The sequence below is a fragment of the Mastomys coucha genome, unplaced genomic scaffold (genome assembly GCF_008632895.1).
Source record: "Mastomys coucha isolate ucsf_1 unplaced genomic scaffold, UCSF_Mcou_1 pScaffold23, whole genome shotgun sequence".
NCBI lineage: Eukaryota > Metazoa > Chordata > Mammalia > Rodentia > Muridae > Mastomys > Mastomys coucha.
In genome coordinates this window covers 65006930-65030068 of record NW_022196906.1, presented here as the reverse complement: position 1 = coordinate 65030068, position 23139 = coordinate 65006930, and the positions used below count along the sequence as shown (strand labels likewise).

Below are 23139 nucleotides of genomic sequence, written 5' to 3'. Positions count from 1 at the left end.
AGAGTCAGCAGTCACAGAACTTTCATTTCCTTTAGTAGGTATTTGAGAGAAATTAATGGGACATAAATAACTCTTTCTGCTCATTTGATTTCCAATATCCTTGTGTAATTTAGATCGAGGGGTAATTCTGCCAGCCTGTCTTTCAGGTGGGAGTGTTGAACAACACTGGTTCTTCCTTTAGACTTCAATTGGAAATGTCCGATTTGGGTGAAGGGGGAGAGAGTAGTTGTTATTTCCCAATAGAAGAGACTTGAAGTAAAACAATGAAGACTGATGGGGAAGCCTGATGTGAGTCAAGTTTCATATTTCAAGTCGTTCTGGCACTCGACCATTTTCTGTGTTGTTTTGATCTCTCCTTTTCAGGGCTTTGCACATACATCATACCACTAAGCAATGGCTTCCCACCATAGCATTCTTTTTCTGTCTTGATCACTACCTAGTCTTTTCCCCAGAGTAATATTCTTTTCTTTTGTCTCGTCTTCTCACTGTTCACAATTTGGGATACTCCTTAGTTTTCTTTTGAAATCGTGTGCACATCACACCATCATTTGACAAATCGTTTCTGAGTCCGACTGTATTGTGCTGGGAGTCACATAAATCATGTCTAGTTTGAATTACGACTCTGCTGGGGATCTTTTAGGAAGACCATATATAGCACACATTCGAGTCTCAATCATCTTGTAGCCCTGAACGACCTGGAGATGATGGCTCCATTTGCCAGATCCTTCCAATCCAAATTCCCAGATAGACGTTTCCGGAAGAGGAAGTAAGGTCAGAAGTAGCATTTCCAGGAAGTTCTCTTCTACCCAACCCAGAACAAACTTCTAAAGACATCTGTGCTTACGTGAGGGCTCCGCCCCGCCTTCCAGATTAAGATAGCCTTTTCCAGTAGGAGAAAAAATATTTTGTTTAATCTTAGGGACTAGAATTTGAAAATAAGACTGTAGGCAAGGAAACGACAAAGCCCGGCGGTCTCGCTGGTTGCTATGACAAGCAAATACAAGCCAGCCAATCGACGTGCAGAAAGGCCCTCCAGTCTAGCCAATGGGTTGCGCGCGCTCTGCGTGCGTCCACCCAATGGTGCGTGAGCGGCGCGGTATTTGAATCGCGGACCGGGCCGTGGACGCGGAGCGGCGGCGTCCTGAGCTTCCCAACGGTGTCGTAGACCGGAGTGGCTGTGCGTCGTCCGCACTTGCCAGGGCGGCCCTCATGGCGCTGCTCCGACGCCCGACGGTGAGTGCGCCGGGATTACGGTGCCCTGCCCTGCCGGGTGGCCCGGGAAGCTGCAGGCGAGGCCCAGGCAGAGCCAGAGCGGTCCAGAGGTCCGTCCTGGGTCTTACCTGTCACCGCTAAGGGCTATGCTGCACTGGGAATGAGGACCGGGAGGAGTCGCGAAGCCGCCCAGTACCTTTTCTCTGCTTTTCATCTTGTTTCAGTTTGCTTCGTGTGAGCTTCCCATTCGCGTCTCCATACTTGCCTTCCTGGCCAAGTTCATTAAAGTGTGGGTTTGTACTCTTAAAAAACAAAACAGAAATAACAAAATGAAAACAAAAACCCACCCAAGTGTAATAGGAAAAGTACAAAGCTTGGATCCTAGGATTGCAGACAGTGGGGCAAAAGGCCAAATTCATCTAATTATCTTTTTGAGAATGAAAGTATTACTGACTTTTAGGCTTTAATTGTACTTGGGTCTACTTTAGTTGAAAACAAGAAGGCCCTGACACAGCTGGCTGCCATTGTCCTGGTTAGTTAAAAGCTGCCAATTCCTCTTCCGCGTGAATTCAAGGGTACTCCTCATTACCAGGCTTTAACTCATAAGACATTGAACTTTCAAACCCATTTCGAGTTTAGCAGTGGGGTGCTAGCAATAAAGACTGGACAGCTTAGCTTGGGGATCAGAATCCCAGACAATGAGGAGCATACAGTCAGTGTTCATGTCTTGTAGATCTAACTGCCACTAACAAGTTAATTTTTGTCTAATTTGTTCTTTCAAATTATTTAATAGTTAAAGTCTTCTAAAGGGATGGGGTACAGTTCAGAAGTTAAGTATTTTTTCTCATGAAATATTTGTTATTGTACCACACTGTAAACTCTGGAGTATGAATAGCAAGTCTTGTTTCTTTTTTTGTTTTTGTTTTTGTTTTTGTTTTGAGACAGGGAAGTCTTGTTTCTTAAACTGTATTCAAGATAAAGACAGTTAATTTCAAGTAACACGATTTTTTTTTTCTTTTTCATACAAGTCTGACTCTCCCAAAACTTGAGGGGTGAAATTATTTTACCTATCCTATTGTAATTGAAAATACCCTTAATTTGAGTCTATGCTATAAAAAGCTGTTTCTGAAGGTCTTTCCTTGTAAGTGCTATTTCTTATTCTTTGCTTGGCATTATAATCCAAGCTAGTGTTAAGTCTGAAACATGGAGTTTTAAACAACTGGACTATCATTAACTATTGGTATCAAAGCTCTTTATCCAACCAGATATACTGTGTGAATGGAAGTTTCTAACAGACTTAACCGACAAGGATCACTTAACAGGCACAGGTTACTTATAAGAAGTAATCATTTAGGTGGCAGACTTTGGTGTCTCTTAAAAACTGCTCGAATATGCAGGACAATTTATAAGGTCCATGAAAAGGTCTTTATTTTATAGGTAAGGCAATGGGTGGCCTAATTGAGAGTGATATTTCAAATAGCATTTCTAGATTTCCTAAAATGTACCTTCCTTTTCCCTTAAAAATAATTAAATCTAAAGACAAAAACCAAAACCCGACTCTCTAAGTTCGAGGCCAGCCTTGTCTCCAGAGCAAGTTCCAGGACAGCCAGGGCTACAGAGAAACCCTGTCTCAAAAAACAAAACGAATTAAGCTTTTATTTGAAGGGTATAAATCAAGTCCATCGCATGTATACAGTGCATTCATGGGCCAGAAGAGTATGTCAGATCTCCTGGAACTGGAGCTACAGTTTGTAAGCTGCTATGTGGATACTGGGAATTGAAACCAGTCCAGAGCAGGAGAAGCCAATGCTCTTAACTGCTGAGAGCCATTTCCAATTCCACCTTCCCGCTTTTAAATAGATTTCAGCATTTTCACCTTTACCAGAGTAGTTCTGAATTTGAGTATTTGACATTATATAGGTAGGTATTTTTCATTTTCTCTGTATTTAATGGCTTTTTTTTTTGTTTGCTTGTTGTCGGTTGTGGTCTTTTTGTTTGTTTTGTTTTAAGGTGTCCAGTGATTTGAAGAACATTGACACAGGAATTAATCCTAAAGCTAAGAGCCATGTGACTATCCGGCGGGCAGTTTTAGAAGAAATTGGAAATAAAGTTAGAACCAGAACAGCTCAAGTGGCTAAGGTAACAAGGGCAAGGTGTCATGTGTGGAGGGCCACACTGTGTGGGGCTACCCCAGTCATCTTGCCCTGCTCACTGGTCATCCTCCTTTATAGAAACCTCAGAACACCAAAGTATCAGTCCAGCCCACCAAAGTGACAAATGTCAACAAACAGCCGAAACCTACAGCTTCTGTGAGGCCAGTGCAGATGGAGACGCTGGCTCCAAAGGTAGGAGGCCCGGAACTCACAGCATGCACTGAGATCCTTTCCTGTTAATTTCATGTGTATGGGTATTTTTCCTGCATATATGTCTGGGTACCATGTCTGAGTCTGGTGCCCTAATGGGGGAACAAAGAAGGTGTCAGATCCCCTGTAACTGAAGTTACAGATGGTTGCAAGCTGACACATGAGTGCTAGGAACCAACCTGGATCCTCTGCAAGAGCAGCCTGTGCTTTTAACCGCCGAGTTATCTCCCCAGCCCCCAACTTGGTGATGCCTCAGTTCTATGTTAACGGTGTCTCTATGACTGAGTAGCTCAGCTGGAGTTAGAGTTCCAAGCTAAGGGTCTTGTTGGCTTACCCATTTCCCATATGCTCTCATACATAATTGCTGTGAGATAGATATTTCTGGGTGCCAAGATATAGTAATAAGCACCTCCCCATCTCTGTGTCTCTGTCTCAGTCTTTCTCTCTCTTTGTGTCTCTGTCTGTATCTCTGTCTGTCTCTGTCTCTCTTTCCCTCTCTCTCTCTCCCTCTCCCTCCCACTCTGAGTACACACTTGAAGGTCAAATGTCCATGGAGGCAGATATTCCCAGAATCCTAGCTGTGCAAACCTTCTTGCTGTTTGGAGAAGGCAGCTGCTTCTCAAATGGCTGAGACTTAATTCAGGCATTCACAATAGTTATACATAGCATTTAGGGGTTGGGGTGGGGGAACCAGTGGCTTTTTTTTTTCTGAGGAAGAAGGGCATTTGCTCTGCACTGGGCAGACAAGTAGGGTCCAGGCAGAGCAGGAAGCTAGGGGTCTGGTTGGAAGTTTACTCCATCCACAGCATCACAGCATGTGGTAGTATACATACCAAAACTGAGAGGGTAGGGATGGATGGTCAGTCAGTTCACATTCAACCTGAGATAGACAAGACCCTGTCTGAAGAGGAAGAGATTGTGTGTGTGTGTGTGTGTGTGTGAGAGAGAGAGAGAGAGAGAGAGAGAGAGAGTGTATATGTGTGTGTGTGTGTGTGTGTGAGAGAGAGAGAGACAGACAGAGACAGAGAGAGAGAGAGTGTGTATGCGTGTGTGTGTATGTATATGTGTGTATGAGAGAGGGAGGGGCTTAGCTAGCTACAAGTGAAAGAAAAATAAATGCAGTGCTCTCGGTTTTTTAAATAAAAGGAGTAAAATCTCAAGAAACAACCATAAAACATGAAACAGATGAGTACACAGAGCTAAGCCTCCTTGTTGCTTCCTCTGGGTATCAAGGGCTGTGTTCCTAAAGCTAGTCACAGTAAAGGCTTGAGCTGCTGCACGCTCTGAGTGACCAAATGCTTGTTCCTGTGACAAGCTCATCTGTGGGGACTCAGAGCAGTTCTTCCTGGAGCCTCACCCTGCCGCACTTTTCTGCCCTAAGTACTGTGAATTGCTGAGCATGGTGGTCCAGCCAGGACAGCCTGGTGCTACACAACAGGCGCTGTGCAGAGAGAACACTGAGCAAGTCAGCACAGGAGTCACTGTCACACCTGCGCTCACTGCCTGCACCTTCTGACACTGCTTTCTAGAGCTCAGTGGCCTTATCCATCCTGCCTTCCACATCCTCAGCTTCTGATTGGACTTTTCAGTTGTCCCTGACAACAAATAGGCTTCTTCCTTAGTCTAGTGTGAAGCTTTTAATTTGCATACTGCCATCATCAAAAAAAAAATTTTTTTTTTTTTTTGAGATAGGATTTCTCTGTGTAGCTATCTAGAATTTGCTTGGTAGACCAGGTTGGTGTAGAACTCGGATCCACCAGCCTCTCCTCCCAATTGCACCACCATTGCCTTTAACAATTCATTTCTAAGGGCATGTGTTGAGTTGCTAATCCTAACTAATGATCTTTAAGCTTTATGTTTATATATATATATATTTTTTTTTTTTTGGTTTTTTTGTTTTTTGTTTTTGTTTTTTTTCAAGACAGGGTTTCTCTGTGTAGCCCTGGCTGTCCTGGAACTCACTCTGTAGACCAGGCTGGCCTCGAACTCAGAAATCCACCTGCCTCTGCCTCCCAAGTGCTGGGATTAAAGGCGTGCACCACCACTGCCTGGCTTATGATTTTTTTTAACTGATAAATAAAAAAGACTCCCAAGGAGCCATGTGACTTTTCGAAACACACATACTCTCTCTCTCTCTCACTCAGTATAACGTGCAAATGAAGGTTAAACATTTATCTCCTTCCCTTTAGAAGAGAAGCTTTGGAAAGATGTGCAGCATGTTGTGAGGTTGCTTAGAAGGAAAGACAAAGGGACAGTGACTCAGGAGTAACACGGGTTGTATTCAGGAAAGGGCTCTGGCGGGTCTCTGTGGTAAGAAGCAGAGCCCTTCAGCTTCCAGGCTGGGGTAGTTGTAGGGCAGAAAGGGACTGGAATTCTGCCTTTTGTTTGCAGTTGGCCATTGCTGAAGTGCTGAGTCAGGGGGGTAAGGTCGGTTCTGGGTCGGTGCTGGGAGGGCAGGAATCTAGAAAAGCCAGTCGCTGTAGCTCTTGGAGCCAAAGTACCTTAGTTTCAGGAATTGTCAGTGCTCAACTAAAGTGGACAAGCTTTCCAGTGTGGCTTGGTCCTGACTCGCAGCATGATTGCCCTCCATTGTTGCCCTGCTGTGCTACAGCATACCTCTAACAGCTTCCACCCTGCCCATCCCTCTGTACTCTCAGCCTTCGGCTCACAGGAGGGAGGTGACGCAGCACCTGCCATCCTCCCATTACACGGTCACCACTACAGTTTTGAGGCAGGCTCCCACTGTGTAGCATGAGCTGGCCTTGAACTTACTATGTGCCAGGGCTGACCTAAGTGTTGATCCTCACGGCGCCTCACCCAGGTCCGTTTAGTTAACCTCTGCAGCAGACACTGCACAGAGAGAGAGCACAGTGGGCCCACAGTTCTTAGGGCAATGTGCGAACACTGACAAAGTTCACTTTCTCCCAGGACATGGCATCTCACTCATTTATTCTAGTTCCCCGAGGTTTGTAAATCCTGAGTCAATGGCAGGCATACCTGGTTAGCCTTTGTTGGTCTGGACCTTCCATGGTATATTCCTTTAAGAGGCAGAGCATGCCTTGTACAGCCTCTCCCCTCACTCTGCACCCTCCCTTTTCTACCATAAGACTAGAAAATATTAATTTCAACTTAATTAAAATTACCCTTGTGGTTTTGTTTTACTTTTTTGTTATTTCTGAATCATGTTCTCACTCTAACCCAGGTTAAACTAGAACTCCCCACCTCAGGCTGGACTCCAGCTATTGCTGTCCTTCCACCTCAGCCTACTCTGTGCTGAGACTGCAGGCCTGAGTCGGCTCACCCAGCTTTTAAACCTACTGCATTGCATGAGCTGGGACCTGGTTTTGTGTTTTATTCCCTTAATATGTATTCTTATGATCTAGAAATTCTGTTAGGATTTTGAAATGGGCCACTTATTCTTTTTCAAATAATGGTTTACTTATACTTCACTATGAAATATTTTTTGAGCTGTACAACTTTTTGATTTGTGTATGTTTTATAAATAACCACCCTGCCAGCTAAGTATATAAAATATAGTGCCATATCCTTGCTAAGTCTTTGCATCTTCCTGCTTTGTTCTCAGACTAGAATATGCCCTTTTGTTTCCTGCTTCCCAGGGTCTTCATTCAGAAGGAAGTTGTGGACTACATACAACATGATTGTAGGAGGGGTTGTAGTGTAGTCAGGGAGCTGCCAATTCCAGTGTTCTCTGGTCTCAGTGGTTACTTACACTCATTGCTGAGGACCTACTGTGTGAGCGCTAGTATAAGTGTGAACAAAGCTAGCTGACTAAATGCACAAAAGCTTACCAGGAGACAGAAAACAAGCCATATGCCATACAAACACTGTAGGATGCCAGGAACAGGCTCTCCAGAGGTGCGGTAATTCATGCCTTCCATTTATTGGTGCAGGACCTTCCTCCTGCCTCTGAGGATGTCTCCATGAAGGAAGAGAGCCTCTGCCAAGCTTTCTCTGATGCTTTGCTCTGCAAGATTGAGGACATAGATCACGAGGACGGGGAGAACCCTCAGCTCTGCAGTGACTACGTGAAGGACATCTATCAGTATCTCAGGCAGCTTGAGGTGGCTGGCCTTTATGTCTGGGCTGCACAAGCAATGTGAACTTTAGCAGGGATGTCAGGGGTGGGGGGAGATGCCAACTTGTTAAATTTTGAATTCCACCAACAGGTTTTGCAGTCCATCAATCCACACTTCTTAGATGGAAGAGATATAAATGGACGTATGCGTGCCATCCTGGTGGACTGGCTGGTCCAAGTCCATTCCAAGTTTAGGCTTCTGCAGGAAACTCTGTACATGTGCATTGCCATCATGGACCGGTTCCTACAGGTGAGTGTGGCGGCAGGGTGACGTGCTGGCAGCCCTGTGAACATGGCGGTGATGCTTCTCAATGGAAAGCTGAGATGCCAGAGAATCTCTATTGCTATAGTGGGAAGTAGGACAAAGGTGTCAGGCCTCTGATGTCACTGACCAACTCTGAGCACTCCTGCTAGCCTAGGAGCAAAGGCTCTGGGATACACATTTGCAGTGTCCTTTCCTGCAGTGTTTGAGACCAGAATTTTTTTTTTTAACTTGATTTGATTTGCACATAGATAACGGAAGTATCTTGGGGATAGACTCTGGGTCTAATCCTGAGGCACTGTGAGGTCATGCATGTATACCTTATACTACCAGCCTAAAGGTAGTTTTATGCACTAATTTTAGTATGCTTTGACTACAGCTTGTCACATAAGGACAGGTATTGAATTTTTCACACAGGGGTACCATGTCAACATTCAAAACATTTTGGATTTTGGAGCATTTGGGGTTTAGGAATTTTTGTTTATGAATGAGTGTCCAATGGGTCCTGCATAGCTGGACCTTTATTAGGGGAAATATAGCATTGCATGGCACAGAAGTCAGCTGAAGTTCCTGGTGTTACAGCCCTGCCTACACCATTTTCAACATGATACTCTTCAGTGTCAACATTCCCTTATCTTAGAATGAGCTGAGTAAAAGAATCTTGGCTACTACTCAGTGTGGCAACCATAGAAATTAAAGGGGGCCACTTCTTCCAGAAACAGAGCAGGGACCCATGTGTGGGACAAACTGAGAATCTTAGGGGACAGGAGGAAGAACGGAGGGAGTGCTGCCTCTGAATCTTTATCAGCAGTGAATGCACAGGCTGTGAGAGGGTACAAGAGGTATCAGATGTGTTGTTCTTTTACTTTCCTGCCTTTGGCAGTAGAGCCCCACAGCTTTGAGCCTGTGTGGCAAGAACTCTTAACACTGAGCTCTGCCCCCAGCCCTAGATGCCACAGGAAACAGCCAGGGTGTCCCCCATATCAGCATCCTTGCAGGCAGGGCTGATTTAAAAATCAATGAGACAGGGTTAGGGCAAGTACAATATGGTGACAGTTATCACTTACATTAACGGCTGTGAGATACTTCCAGATACTTAACCAATAGATTGTATGGTTCTCAGTACACACACTGAGCAGGAAAATGGAGTAATATTTTGTGTAGATTTCCAGTAATGAAATCGGAAGCAAGAAGAGCAAAGTTCCAGTTAGAGAAAACTTGAAACAGCCCATGCTTTATTTGTGTACATTTGGGGCATGGATGAACCATAGCACGCAGGCAGAGGTAAGAAGACAGCATGGGAGTTGATTCTCACCCCTGCCGTGTGCGTTTCAGGGAGTGACCTCAGGTCTTCAGGCTTGGCAGCAGGGACCAGTAGCCACTGAGGTTCACTCTGCTCCTCACCTCATTTCAAGAAATGTCCATTTATGCCGGGCGCTGGTGGTGCACACCTTTAATCCCAGCACTTGGGAGGCAGAGGCAGGTGGATTTCTGAGTCTAGGACAGCCTGGTCTACAGAGTGAGTTCCAGGATAGCCAGGGCTACACAGAGAAACCATGTGTCTGAAAAAAAAAAGAAAGAAAGAAAAGAAAAGAAAAAAAAAGAAATGTCCATTTACTTAGTGCGTGTGCAGTACCTGTGGAGGTAAGACGCCAACATTTGAGAGTTGGTTCCCTCCTTCCACCATGTGGTTTCCAGAGCTTGAGCTCAGGGCCAAGCCTGTGCTGCTGAGCTGTCTCACCAGCCCTGGTTTAGGAAGTTTAAAGCTCACAGTTAAACACTGTAGTGCACCCCCAAGTCTGAAGCATTGATGAGTGTGTTTTCTCTCTGTTTTAGCTGATGAGGTTCTCTAAGGTAGTTGACAGGCTGCTCTTTCATTCTTACTTTTGCAGTGATCTGTGTACAGACCACACTGAGTACAGGTCAAGACCACTGTGGACACTTAGGACCATTACCTAAAGCTCTAGGGCCAGGTCATCTGTTTATAAATGACCTTTTCAGGATTTTGGGGAGGACACAATGACATAGTTTGTTGGAATCTTATCACCATGCCCAGCATGTTTACTGCAACGACAGTGGTGTGCTCTGTGACGGCTCTTTCTGACAAATTTAGGTCTCCTGTGTCCTGCAAGAGCCTGGCTTCTCCACCCCGTCCACCCTGAGCCTCAGTTGAATCTTGAGTTACTGGTGACTGATGTGCTTGTTTTTCCTTAGGCTCAGCCGGTCTGCCGGAAGAAGCTGCAGCTGGTTGGGATCACAGCTTTGCTCTTGGCTTCCAAATATGAGGAGATGTTTTCTCCAAATATTGAAGACTTTGTGTATATCACAGATAATGCTTACACCAGTTCCCAAATCCGAGAAATGGAGACTCTGATTTTGAAAGAGTTGAAATTTGAATTGGGCCGGCCTTTACCACTTCACTTCTTAAGGCGAGCTTCAAAAGCCGGGGAGGTAAGTGCCACCATTTCTGTGGGAAAGTTGATTGTGTTCGGTCTCAGCCCACACTATAAGCCAGTGATTTTCAACCTGTGGGTTGCAACCCCTTTGGGAGTCAAACAACCCTTTCATAGGTGTTGCATATTAGATATCCTGCATATCAGATATTTACAATTCATAACAGTAGTGAAATTAGTTATGAAGTAGCAAAAAAATACTGTTCTGGTTGGGGGTCACCACAACATGAGGAGCTGTATTAAAATGCCCCTGCATTAGGAAGGTTGAGACCCACTGCTCCAAGAGAAAGCTTCTTTAGAGAGGTTTGGTACTTAATTTACAGGGATCTTGAGACAGGTGGGAGTTAAATGGGTCACGCTCACAGTGTGCTACGTTCTCCAGGTGGATGTTGAACAACACACGTTAGCCAAGTATCTGATGGAGCTGACACTCGTCGACTATGACATGGTGCACTACCATCCTTCTCAGGTCGCAGCAGCAGCTTCCTGCCTGTCTCAGAAGGTGCTCGGCCAAGGAAAATGGGTGAGTGGGAGAAAGAAGGCTGCATTGGGAGCCCTTGTGATATGAACTCAGGTCCCTCTGCTTGCAAGGCACATACTTTTACTGAGCTATCCCCTCAGCCCACACAGCTACTTTTCTACTTTGAATTTGCCGTATGTGGCTGGACCCTATCAATCTGTGTGTGAGGCAGGTTCCACTCTGAGAAGAAGGTTGGTACTCAAGAGAGCCTGTGTGCCTACATGCGCGCGCGCACGCGTGTGTGTGTGTGTGTGTGTGTGTGTGTGTGCACCTGTGCTTCCACTTTGCCTTGTTTTCCAGCAAGGGGTGGAAGTAGGCTTGTTGCTTGGTGTACCCTCTGAACCTGTGCAACAGCTTTCAAACCTGCCATGAGCGCTTGGTCTGCTAGAGCTGAGAGCCTCTTCCCACCCTGCACTTGGCCTCTCTCGGGGACAGGACCATACTGTGTGTGCTGGGGAGGTGGTTAGGCAGGACTGGGTTTTTACAAGGTAAGAATTTTACCACTGCTTTTTTAAAAATACATTTTAGTGTATTGGAGATTGACCTCAGGCTCTCACACATGCTGGGCTTATGCTCTGTCACCGCTGGATCTCCAGCTGTCTGTTATTACTTTGATCCAGAGTTTCTCTAAGATGCCCTGTGTGACCTTGACCAGTCGCTGGAATGTAGGCCTGCACCACCAGCCCAGCTTTTTCACAGCTCTCACACAGGAGATGTGGTATGTGCTCTCTGGCAGAGAAGGAAGCATTCTTTGGCTCTTCGTGTCTTCCCTCTGTGTGTGTTTTAGAATTTAAAGCAGCAGTATTACACAGGCTACACGGAGAGTGAAGTTCTAGAAGTCATGCAGCACATGGCCAAGAACGTCGTGAAAGTCAATGACAACCTCACCAAGTTCATTGTAAGTGCTGGGCTGTTTGTGTACAACATGTTTCTTCTAGCAAGCATGGCTGTCATAGCACAGTCTCTAAGGAATGGGATGTACTCATTGGTTCTCCTTGGCTAGCTAAGGTCAGTGTGTGGTCAGCCAGCCCATGGACTCATGCACTTGCATCAGCATCTTGGGTAGGTCACACTCACTAGTTTGTATGTCATGTACTCCATCAGCATCCTGATTGGACACCCAGCAAGCCAGGAAGGTTGTTTTCCCAGGGTCTGGGAAGAGAGCTCCCTCTAGTGGCCTTTAACTCAGCAGCTCTTACTCAACCTTTTGAAAGGTTCCTAGTGGACAAACTTGGAGAGGGAGGACCTGTGGGGGAAATGCTGGTATGTTATGCCTGTGGGACACAACAATCAGAATACCCCTAAGGGCTAGTGACAAAGGACTTGTGTCCTCACTGCATGATCTGTCTGCTGACTCGTAGTTCTGCTGTGACTGCGAACCATGGAGGCACAGTATCTGGGATTTGGAAAGCACTAGTTGCTGCACACTTTTATTGCCATTTTTAAAAAAACCTATGAAATAGGTGTTTTGCCTATCACATACATGCCAGGTGCCTATAGAGGCCAGAAAAGTATGTCTGATCCCATAAGACTGAAGTATAGGTGGTTGTAGGCCACTGAATGTGGGTGCTGAGAATTGAACGAAGTCCTCTGGAAGAGCCACCAGTGTTCTCCATTTCTCCAGCCCCTCATTTCTAGTTTGTGCTGCCCTTCCCAGTATCTCTTAATGACAGAGAGCCCTCACCCCTCTGAGAGCTCCTGTTCTTCAACCGGGTAGTGGTGGCGCATGCTTTTAATCCCAGCACTTGGGAGACAGAGGCAGGTGGATTTCTGAGTTCAAGGCCAGCCTGGTGTTCAGAGTGAGTTCCAGGACAGCCAGGGCTACTCAGAGAAACCCTGTCTTGAAACACGCCCCCCTCCCAACCCCCCACACAAAGAAACTATAGTTCCCCTACTGGCAATGTGACCAGCAGGGTTGGAGGAGACAGCCTGGTGCAGGGTGTTGTGAGGGAGAGACCTAGGATTGTGCATCATTAGACTATCTGGAGATGGCAGTCATAGCCCTTTTACTATGGGGTAGACAAGGTATCCTGGGAGGTCCTGGAGTATACTTAACCACAGCTGGCTTCTGCAGGCTGTCAAGAACAAGTATGCCAGCAGCAAACTTCTGAAGATCAGCACGATTCCTCAGCTGAACTCCAAAACCATCAAAGACCTGGCCGCCCCTCTGATGGGCGGGCCCTAGGCAGCTGGACTTCCATCCTGAACTTCTCAGATTTTTTATATATTCTATTCTAGTTTACATCACAAAACCTCTTCTCAGACTAATTTTCTAATTGTGTATGGATGAAAAAGCTATTGATTTTCTTATTGTATCCTGTGTATATTTGTATACTCTATACTGAAGAAATATAGAATGACCTACCATAACTGTGCTCTTTATTGAAGAAAAATAAAGCTATTGATTTACTTAAGGTATATCTGTATAGTCTACACTGAAGCAATGTAGAGTGATATACCTGTGCTTTGGTTTTTGAATGACTATCAATGTCCAACAGCTTTATATCCAGCTGAATCTTAGCTACTGGTCCATGTATTCCTTTTAGTCTTTAAACTTTTAAGGTTGTAGGTGAGTGTCAGCATTCAAGACCAAGTCAATAGAAGAAATATCTGTCTTTACCAAAGCCTAACCCAAGATAGTCCCTAGCTAGACTTGGAGTGGACACCTGCTTTTGTGCCTGTAAATGGAGGGAGACTGCCCCCCTCTCCATAAATGTAGTACTCTCTTTTCCTTTAGGCTCTGCTAACAAGAGGACTCTAAATATAGGTGGGTCAATTCTTGCATGTAAGGTCTCAAAGGGTATTGGGGCCATGCCTTTTGAGTATGTGAGGTTCTAATTCTCTTGAGAAGGCAGCTGAGTTCAGAGGAATCTTAGAGTATGAGAGTACTCCAAGTAGAGTCAGGGCTCTCTACTTTCATTCTCTAGTGTATGTGTATGTCAACAGGGAACAGCTAGTCTGTCCCAGGGAAAGCTGGAACCAAGTAGTGCCCACTGCTCAGTCCCCTGCATCTCCTGTTTTCTCCTTTAGTCTTCCTTAGAGCCACACTGCCACTTGTCCCTGGCCATAGGGACTTGGGCCAGGTCCCCTATAGCTACATTTGTTAATGTTGCCAGTCCTTAAAACACTTGGTTTGCCATGAGAGTCTCTCTCTCCCTCTCCCTCTCCCTCTCCCTCTCCCTCTCCCTCTCCCTCTCCCTCTCCCTCTCTCTCTCTCTTTTATTTTTGTTTTCAAGACAGGGTTTCTCTATGTAGCCCTGGCTGTCCTGGAACTCACTCTGTAGACCAGGCTGGCCTGGAACTCAGAAATCGCCTGCCTCTGCCTCCCAAGTGCTGGGATCAAAGGCGTGCACCACCACCGCCCAGTGAGAGCCACTTTGTCGTGAACCACGGCAGCCCTACAAGATGCAGGAAGCCCCATTTACCAAGTTCACCGAACACATGTGGGTATGATGGCCGCTGATCTACTAGAGCCTCACATGATCTCACACCCAAGGTTAAAGCATTTCCAGTGGTCAGGAGCTCACCCAGGTTCACAGAGTACGAGGCAGGTAGATTAACAAAAAAACCAGTCAGTGGTCTACAAGGAAGAGCCTAGAGCTAAGATTCATCATGAATGGTTTCTAAGAAGTTTAGAATTGGGGTTCTGCCTTATTCTGAGACCTATCTACCTATCAATTTAGATATTCTCCCATTTGCAGAAATCCCAGAGAAGTAATTCTAATTACTAATGACAACTGGCAAGCAGGGTTGACCCACCCTCACGTTTGCCTCTGGTGCCCACCACATTTCTATCTGGATGAGCAGGCTGGAGGCTTTTGGGGGAGCTTCACACCTGCGTTTGAACTCTGAGTCTAGTGTCACCAACTAAAACAGGTTTACTTACAAAGTTCATGGGTCCTTTAAGCTCAGGTGCCTAGCATGGCAAGCTGCTTGGTTTGACTGGTGGCTGGGCTGGAGTGCAGGAAGGCCTCCCAGTGGGAAGTTAAATGCCCGGCTCATTAGAGGTATGCCTGCTCCATTGCTCCAGCGCGGTGGATCCTGATAAGCAGAGACGGTCCATGGTTTTAAGGCATTTATTGTAGAAAGGCAGAGAGAGGGAGAAGAATAGAGAAGCAGAGGCCAGCTATGGCCACATTGGGGGGGGGGGGGGGGGGGGAGGTAGAGAGGAGGGGAAGCAAAAGGGAAAGAGTGACGAGCATAAGAGAGAGAGAAGGGGGCTGGGATACCTTGCTGTTGCCAGGTAACTGGGGTGTGGCATACCTGGCTGTAGCCAGGTAACTGTGGGGGTGGAGTCCAGCCAGAATACCAGGAGTTTGGGGCATTGCCCTACATGACTGATAGCCACAGGATTATGGAGTTCAGGGCTTATGGTGTCAGGAGCCTAGTGTTTTTGGAGCGTAGCTCACGGTTGCATCCCTTGTAGAATTTTCTCCTGGGTCTCCAGAGTAAGAGAGTAAGTCTGGTCTCCTGTGATCTGCTGTGTTGAAAATTGCAGAAACAAGAGGAAAACCTGCTTCCAGTGATGGCTGGCTTCTCCCCTTTCTTGAGAAGGTCAGAGCTCCCTAATGAGGATTTTTATAAGTCTCAAACTTTTTTTGTGACATTAAACATCTTTATGGTTTGAAATCCTATTACAGAGTTTTATAAATAGCCCCTGTTGAGTTAGCGGAAGCTCGTTCCCATGACAGCCTTGGACCAGCTTCCTTCAGAATAAACCGTAAGGAAGTGCGACCAAGGAACAGAGTTTTGCTAGCACCAAGAGTCTGCAACTTCTCAAGGATGCTTGAGCTCAGCTTCTCTCCAAAAGATGACAGAGTGTGTGTGCACATGTATTCATATTCTTGTGGAATCCAGAGGACAACCCTGGCTGTCAGGGGAGGGTGGCTTGCGTATGCACCTGTGTACACATGCATGCATGTGCATGTGGAAACTGGAGGACAACCTTTGATGTCTTGAGAGGACAGATTTTTGTGAGCATATTCCAAAGATGGTTTATAATGTCCTTATGTATTCATCAGGGTTCACGAGAGGAACGAGGAACAGAACTGATTGTGTGTGTGTGTGTGTGTGTGTGTGTGATTTACTAGAGTGGCTTATAGGCTGTGATACAGCTAGCCCAACACTGTCAACCAACACAAAATCCAAGAATCCAGTAGTTCAGTCCACAAGGCTGGTCTTCAATGTATGCCAGAATCTCGAAGTAGGTTTTAATGCCAGTAAAGAAACGGACTTGCCAGTGAAGACTGAGAGCAAGCAGGCAGGGTGCATAGTCTCCTTCCTCCGTGTCCTTTATAGAGACTGCCAGCAGAAGGTGTGGCCCAGACTAAAAATAGGTCTTCCTACTTCAAATTATTTAATTACAAAAAAATCAATACATCTCACAGGTGTACCAAGCCACTTGGGTTTTAGCTAATTCCAAATGCAGTCAAATTGACCACTGAGAATAGCCAACATACTTTGCTACATTTTTTCTTAAACATTAAATACCCTGACTTGGGCTGGAGAGATGGATCAGCAGTTAAGGGCACTGACTGCTCTTCTAGAGGTCCTGAATTCAATCCACATGGTGGCTCACAACCATCTTTAATAGAATCTGATGCCCTCTTCTGGTATGTCTGAAGAGACTGACAGTGTACTTATACATAAAATAAATAAATGATTCTCTTAAATGCCTTGGGAGCTTTTAGGGTGTCATGAAGGACTTTTAAGACTCTTATGCTGAAGAATCAGCATGCAAAAGCTGAAGTGTTACATGTGAGTAAGTAAAATATATAAGTGGTAAAAACCAAAGTCGTGCTATAATAGAAACCCTGACATCCTGAAATTAGTGGATTAGACATCTTGACCACAGTATGAAGGAGCAGTTGCTCAAAGGTAGTGACCTTGGTTTGACTCCAGTTAGTGACTGACCGTTTGATGCCAATGTAAGCCATGCAGGTGAGTTTGCCCTTGAAGGGTTAGAAAAGATCAAGGCACCACTCAGCACAGTCTCGGGTCCAAAGGAGGTGGCCTATGAATTCATTCTGAGGCACTGTTTAGGCTCCTTTGGGTGGTTGGTTTGCTTGTAGACAGGATTTCATGTGTACCATGCTAGTCATGCTGCTGAGGATGGATTTGAACTCCTGATCCTCTGACTCATACTTCCCAAGTGCTGGGATTACAGGCACTCATCACCCTGCTGAGTATATGTAGTTACACATCCCTTTTTAATCATTTAAAATTATTATTATTATTATGTGTTTTATTATGATGTGTTTTGCCTACACATACAGTAGTACATCACATGTAAGCCTGGTGCCTGTGGAGGCTGGAAGAGGGTATCAGATCCCTTGGATCTGGAGTCACAGATGGCTGTGAGCCACCATGTGGGTTCTGAGAATTGCAGCCAGGTCTTCTGAATGTGTTTTTAGCTGTTGAGCCATCTCTCCAGCCCCCTCTTTAATTATTTGATTCTCCTGTTATACTTCAAGAAGAGAGAGCCAGGACAGAAACTTCCTTTTTTTTTAATTTATTATTTATTTATTATAAGTACACTGTAGCTGTCTTCAGACACACTAGAAGAGGTCATCAGATCTCATTATGGGTGGTTGTAAGCCACCATGTGGTTGCTGGGATTTGAACTCATGACCTTCGGAAGAGCAATCGGGTGCTCTTATCCACCTAGCCATCTCACCAGCCCCGGACAGAAACTTCTTAAAGCATAAACTGATATTGACTTTTCCTGCTCACAAGCTGCTCATCCCAGATACTCGTGACAGTTATGGAAAGTGGAGAGACAATAGTGGGTGTGACCATGCCATTGTGTTTTTTAGAGAGAGAGAGAGAATTATAACCCACAATAAACGTGAGAGAACAGGCATTGCACTGACTCCATTGCATTTATTTAGGAGGTAAGGGAGGGTGGCAGAGGGGTCACAGGAGAATTACCTACAGGGAGAGGGTAAGGGGGTCTGAGGGGCTGTGCAGGAATGCAGTGTCTGTTTCTCTAGGCAAAGAGGAGAGGGCGCGTCTGTAAGTACCTGGTGCGAGTCCTGTAATAAAACCTAAATAAAACCTACCTTCATGAATGGGTACAGTGGAATACTACCTGCTGCATTCATATGTGCTTCTAGATTTTTCTATATACAGTATATGATCACTTTTTATAAATGTACAGCTTGGTTGGGGGTAGATCTTTCTTATTATAAGCACAGCATTAAACATAAAACCAACATGGGCCAGCCACATTACAAGCAAAGACCAAGAGAAAGCAAGACCACCAGCCCAGCGCCCAGCTTCTTCCCACCAGCAGTCTTAGTGGCCCTGGCTCCCATGGGCTCGGGAGGATGGCCTGCCCTTGGCATTGACAGGTGAGTGCCTGTTCACACCAAGTCCAGCCTCCAGATGGTGGGTCCTCCCTGAGGGAGGGTTAGCAGAGAGGAATGTATCAGGTACGGAGAGAGGAATGAATGAACCGTGCTCTTCAACTAAAGGCACTTGTCACAGAGTCACTGCTTGCTGTCCCCTGGGCCTGGTGAGTGAGTAGGAGGCTGTGGGGTAGACACCAAGCAGTCCCCACTACTTACACCAGATTTAAATACAATAAATAAATCTTAGTGGGTGCTCGTTTTTTGCACTCCTGGGAACTAGACTACCTTTTAGGATCATTTGTGGAGTGACACTCCTTGTCCCTAACCCAAGCTTTTCTGTGTCTTCCATGGGGAAGGTGTCAGAATAGCTTCAGGCCTTGGTGTAGCAGTTGCTCACTGTGGATCAGAGGGGGGAGTCCCCAAAAAGTCCCCTCCCCAGCCCACGCCTGGAGCTCCTCTGCCTGCGTGTCAGTTTCCAGGTTCTTCAGATCTTGGTGACGTAGTTGTTTGGAAACAGGCCCTGCTTGCCCCGAAGTCTACCCGTCCACCAGCCAGAAGGATCTGTGGAGGCGAGAGTACAGGTGAGAATGGCCACATGGGCTCAGGTGACTTGGTTCCGTTCATAGTTTCTTCCTTTGTTTTTTTTTTTTTGTTTGTTTATGTTTTTTTGTTTTTTGGGGTTTTTTTTTTTGAGACGGTTTCTCTGTGTAGCCCTGGCTGTCCTGGAACACTCTGTGGACCAGCCAGGCTGGCTTCAAACTCAGAAATCCACCTGCCTCTGCCTCCCAAGTGCCAGGCCACCACGGCCAGGCCTTCCTTCTGTGTTTTATCTTGTTGGGAAAAGGTTTCTTGTACAGAATGACCAGCTCCAGGGTAAAGATACGGCTCTGTTGATAAAGAGCACTGCTTAACATGCAGGAAGCCTGGGGTTCCATCCCTAGTGGCATAAGCCACTATGGTGGTACATGCTTGTAATCCTAGCACTCAGGAAGTGCAAGGAGGAAGATCAAAAGATTAAGGCCATTCTCAGCTACATAGCAGGTTTGAGGCTAGCCTGGGCTACAGAAGACCCTATCTAAAAAAGAAAAAAGTCAGGTGCTAGTGGTGCTTGCCTTTAATGCTAGAAATCCGGAGGCAGAGGCAGGTAGATCTTTGAGTTTGATGCCAGCCTGGTCTACAGAGTGAGTTCCAGGACAGCCAGAGGTATACAGAAGAAAAAAGAAAAGAAAAGAAAAGAAAAGAAAAGAAAAGAAAAGAAAAGAAAAGAAACAAACACCAGCCCTGTCTTGAAAATAAAAATAAAAATAAAAATAAAAATAAAAGAGAGAAAGGTGACTTCTTAAAATAGACATGGAAATGCACCATCAGTCAGAATCCTTCAGGTAGGAAGTCTGCAGAGCAGATGTGAGAACACCTGTACCTGTGAGTTCTGTAGGATCCACCCTGGCCAGGCCTGCCAAGCACAGGGCGGCCTGCCCAGGGTCAGGGTGGCCTGCCCAGGGTCAGGGTGGCCTGCCCAGTACAGAGAGGCCTGCCCAGGGTCAGGGTGGTGCAGGAAGACTCTTGAGGCCCCACTCTGCCGTCTCTTTCAGCTGCTCTCACCATTCCCTACCCAAGTACAGAGTCTGTTCTGGGGAGAAGTTCTGCCTCAATGCTGGGCACTCTTTCTTGCCTTCAGTGCAATCCTGTCTCAGCCCATCAGCATGGCTCTTTAGGATGTTTTTTCATAGTTTATCGACACCCATGTCTCATGTAGCCCAGGTGGTTTCAAACTTACTACATAATAAGTAAGTGACCTTAAGATCCTGCCTCCCCGTCTCTCCTGCCTCCACCTCCTGACTTCTGGATCTCAGGCATGTACCAACATTTGTGCTTTGATGCAGTGTAGGAAATCGAACTCAAGACCTTCAGCTAGACATGTACTCTACCAGCTGAGCTATGTCCTCCCACAACATCTATGATTTTCTGGCTTTGAAGATCTCTACAGTTTGGAGAGATCCTTTCCACAGTGATTAGGAACAAGATTCTTCTGACATACTTCTGGGACACTTGGTTTTTTTTTTTTTAAATACACATACATATTTATTTGGATTATTATCTTGGTTTGGTGGGATGAAGAGTAAATCTGAAGCAATTATTTTGAAGGGAGGGGTGAAGAATTAAGATAATGGCTGCCAAATCTCTCCACTTATTTCCTCTTTCAGAGGACATTCCCAGGAATAAGGAGGGGGAGGTGCTTACTTCCCCAGCTTGTCTCGCCAGGGTGGCAAACTCAGAAAGTTCTAAAAATTAAGCTTTTGGTTACTTCTTTGGTGGGAAAACTTGACCTGAACTGATGCGGACTTGTCTGGGAAACTTCCCCCAACTGCGTGTGAAAGTTCAGTGAGTCACGTCATAGATATGTATGTGTGTGTTTATATGACGTCCATGACATGATTATATGATGTCTGTGACGTCATGAATACATACTTGTATAGAACTTCCAGCCCCTCCCTTAAAAGGGCATTTAAGAAAAATGACTTAGATGTTTCTGATAGGCCAGGACTGTAAACACAATTACTTATGCCTGGGCTACAGAGTGAATTCCAGACCAGCTTGGAACACCTAGTGAGATTCCATACTAAAATAAGAAGTCCAAAGACTGAGAGCACAGCCCGGTGTAGAGTGCTTGTCTTGCAGGCACAAGGCCTGGTGTTCAATCCCTGGCACTGTAAAAGGTTTTGATCAAATAGCTCGAGGTCTCTCTTACCTCTCTCTGCACCAGTGGCTCTCAACCGTCCTAATGTTGTGAGCCCTTTAACAGTTCCTTATATTGTGATGACCCTCAACTATAAAATTATTTTGTTGGTATTCCATAACTGTAACTTTGCTACTGTTAGTGGATCATAAACATCTGATATGTGAGCCTTGTGAAAGGGTCATTTGACCTCCAAAGGGGTCATGTGGTAGTATGAATAGGTATGGTCCCCATAGATTCATACGTTTAAATGCTTGGCCCATAGGGAGTGTCACTACTGGGAGTAGGTGTGGACTTGCTGGACAAAGTGTGTCCCTGTGGGCCTGGACTCTGAGCTCTCCTATACTCAGTCTATGCCTGGTGTGGCCCACAATCTCCTGCTGCCTGCGAATTAAGATGTAGAACTCTTGGCTCCTCCAGGACTCCTGGACGCTGCCATGCTTCCTGTCATGAGGTCAATGAACTAAAACCCTGAAACTGTAAGCCAGCTCCAGTTAAATGTTTTCCTTTGTAAGAGTTGCTGTGGTCATGGTACCTCTTCACAGCAATGACCCACAGGTTGAGAACCACTGGCCTGCACACTTCTAATAAGTGAACCTGTGAACCCCCTGCCATGGACTGACCTCTGGGAGGCTGGTGTAGCCAGCCAGGCACTCACCTTCCTTAATAATATCAATAATATCGTTGGCATTGAAGCTGAGTTCATCTGTGTCCTGAGCATCATAGGCATACAAAGCCTTGCACTGTGGCACCTGAGGCTTAGGCTTGGGTTGAGGCTTTGGCCTGCCCCCTGCTGGGGGAGGCCGGCTGGTCGTTTGTCTTCGGACACTGTGGAGAGAATAGAACCACATGAGATAGAAACACCACAAAGAAATACCTGCACTTTATAGTGGCTGCAGCAAGGACTACAAATCTGGTTCAAACACCTTTACTCACCGGGCCACCTTTCCAGCCTTTATACTATGCTGCCTCAGTTCACTACTCGGTGTCTCTAAGGTGAATAATTACAACTTTGTCTTAAGTGTGAGTAAGCTCTTTTTTGTATATCATTGGCATCATGTAGCCCAGGCTATCCTCAAACTCACTATGTAGACAAGGATGACCTTGAACTTCTGATCCTCCTGTTTCCATAGCCCAAAGACTGGGATTACATGCACCATCATAGCTTCATGGCCTCAATATATGCAAGGCAAACATTCTAATAACTGAGCTAACATTTCCAGTCCTATGAGTGAGCACTTTAAACTTCATCTGAAACAGTTATTTAATATATTTATAAAAAGCACTTTTAAAAAAAGGACAGAGAGCAGGGCAGTGGTGGCTTATGCCTTTAATCCTAGCACTTGGGAGGCAGAGGCAGGTGGATTTCTGAGTTTGAGGCTAGCCTGGTCTACAGAGTGAGTTCCAGGACAGCCAGGGCTATACAGAGAAACCCTGTCTCGGAAAAAAAAAAAAAAAAAAAAGGACAGAGAAAGAAAACATTTTCCCCTACTTTGCTTAAGGCTAGCTCAAAACAAAGTCTACAAAGGGAACTTAAATTATGCCCTCTTCTAAAAGGATCTTGAGGTTGGTGGAACAGTAGTAAGATGACTCCCTGGGAAAAAGGCACTTGCTGCCAAGTCTGACAGCCTAAGTCTGATTCCCAAGCCCCACATGGTGGAATGAGGGAAATGACTCTCAAAAACTGTCCTTTGAGACTCTAACACGCCTAGGATCAGAGGTGAGGAGGACATAACATCTGTCCCAACACCGGGAGTACACAGGAACTCTACCGGCCCAGTGGCTCAGGTTCCTTTTGGTCCCACAACACCCAGAGGAAGCTCCACTCCCAGGTGCTCTAACACGCCCAGGATCAGAGGTGAGGAAGACACAACATCTGTCCCAACACTGGGAGTAACTGAGACCAGCAGAACCCAGGCACACAGGAACTCTGCCAGCCTAGTTGGCTCAGGTTGCTTCTAGTCTGTCTGGGCTGGCTGGTGCCCTGAGCAGACCTTGAGTGCAAACCAAACTCTGCAGTCATTCCAAAAACACCCAGAGGAAGCTCTACTCCTAGGTGCTCTAACAAGCCCAGGGTCACAGGATCCCAGAATCACAGGATCACAAAGACAACTTGACTCTGAGGAGTTCTGACACAACCAGGA

General features: G+C 45.8%; 2 protein-coding genes across 2 annotated transcripts in view; one reads left to right on the top strand and one right to left on the bottom strand.

Annotated features, from left to right (window-relative positions):
- The first annotated feature begins 992 nt into the window (after positions 1 to 992).
- Ccnb2 (cyclin B2) lies at positions 993 to 13322 on the top strand. Its single transcript, XM_031344721.1, has 9 exons — positions 993 to 1233; positions 3223 to 3351; positions 3444 to 3557; positions 7487 to 7657; positions 7763 to 7921; positions 10148 to 10384; positions 10769 to 10909; positions 11694 to 11804; positions 12981 to 13322. The coding sequence occupies exons 1-9, from the start codon at positions 1210 to 1212 to the stop codon at positions 13089 to 13091; spliced, it is 1197 nt and encodes a 398-aa protein (XP_031200581.1). The 5' UTR covers positions 993 to 1209; the 3' UTR covers positions 13092 to 13322.
- Positions 13323 to 17768: 4446 nt separating this feature from the next.
- The window catches only part of Myo1e (myosin IE), a 197290-nt gene continuing 191919 nt past the window's right edge, over positions 17769 to 23139 (bottom strand). The window contains exons 27-28 of the mRNA XM_031345151.1: positions 21654 to 21823; positions 17769 to 18819 (exon numbers count right to left, since the gene is read on the bottom strand). Of these exons, the coding sequence (XP_031201011.1) occupies positions 18743 to 18819; positions 21654 to 21823 (247 nt within the window). The 3' untranslated portion in view covers positions 17769 to 18742. The remainder of the gene's footprint in view (positions 18820 to 21653; positions 21824 to 23139) is intronic.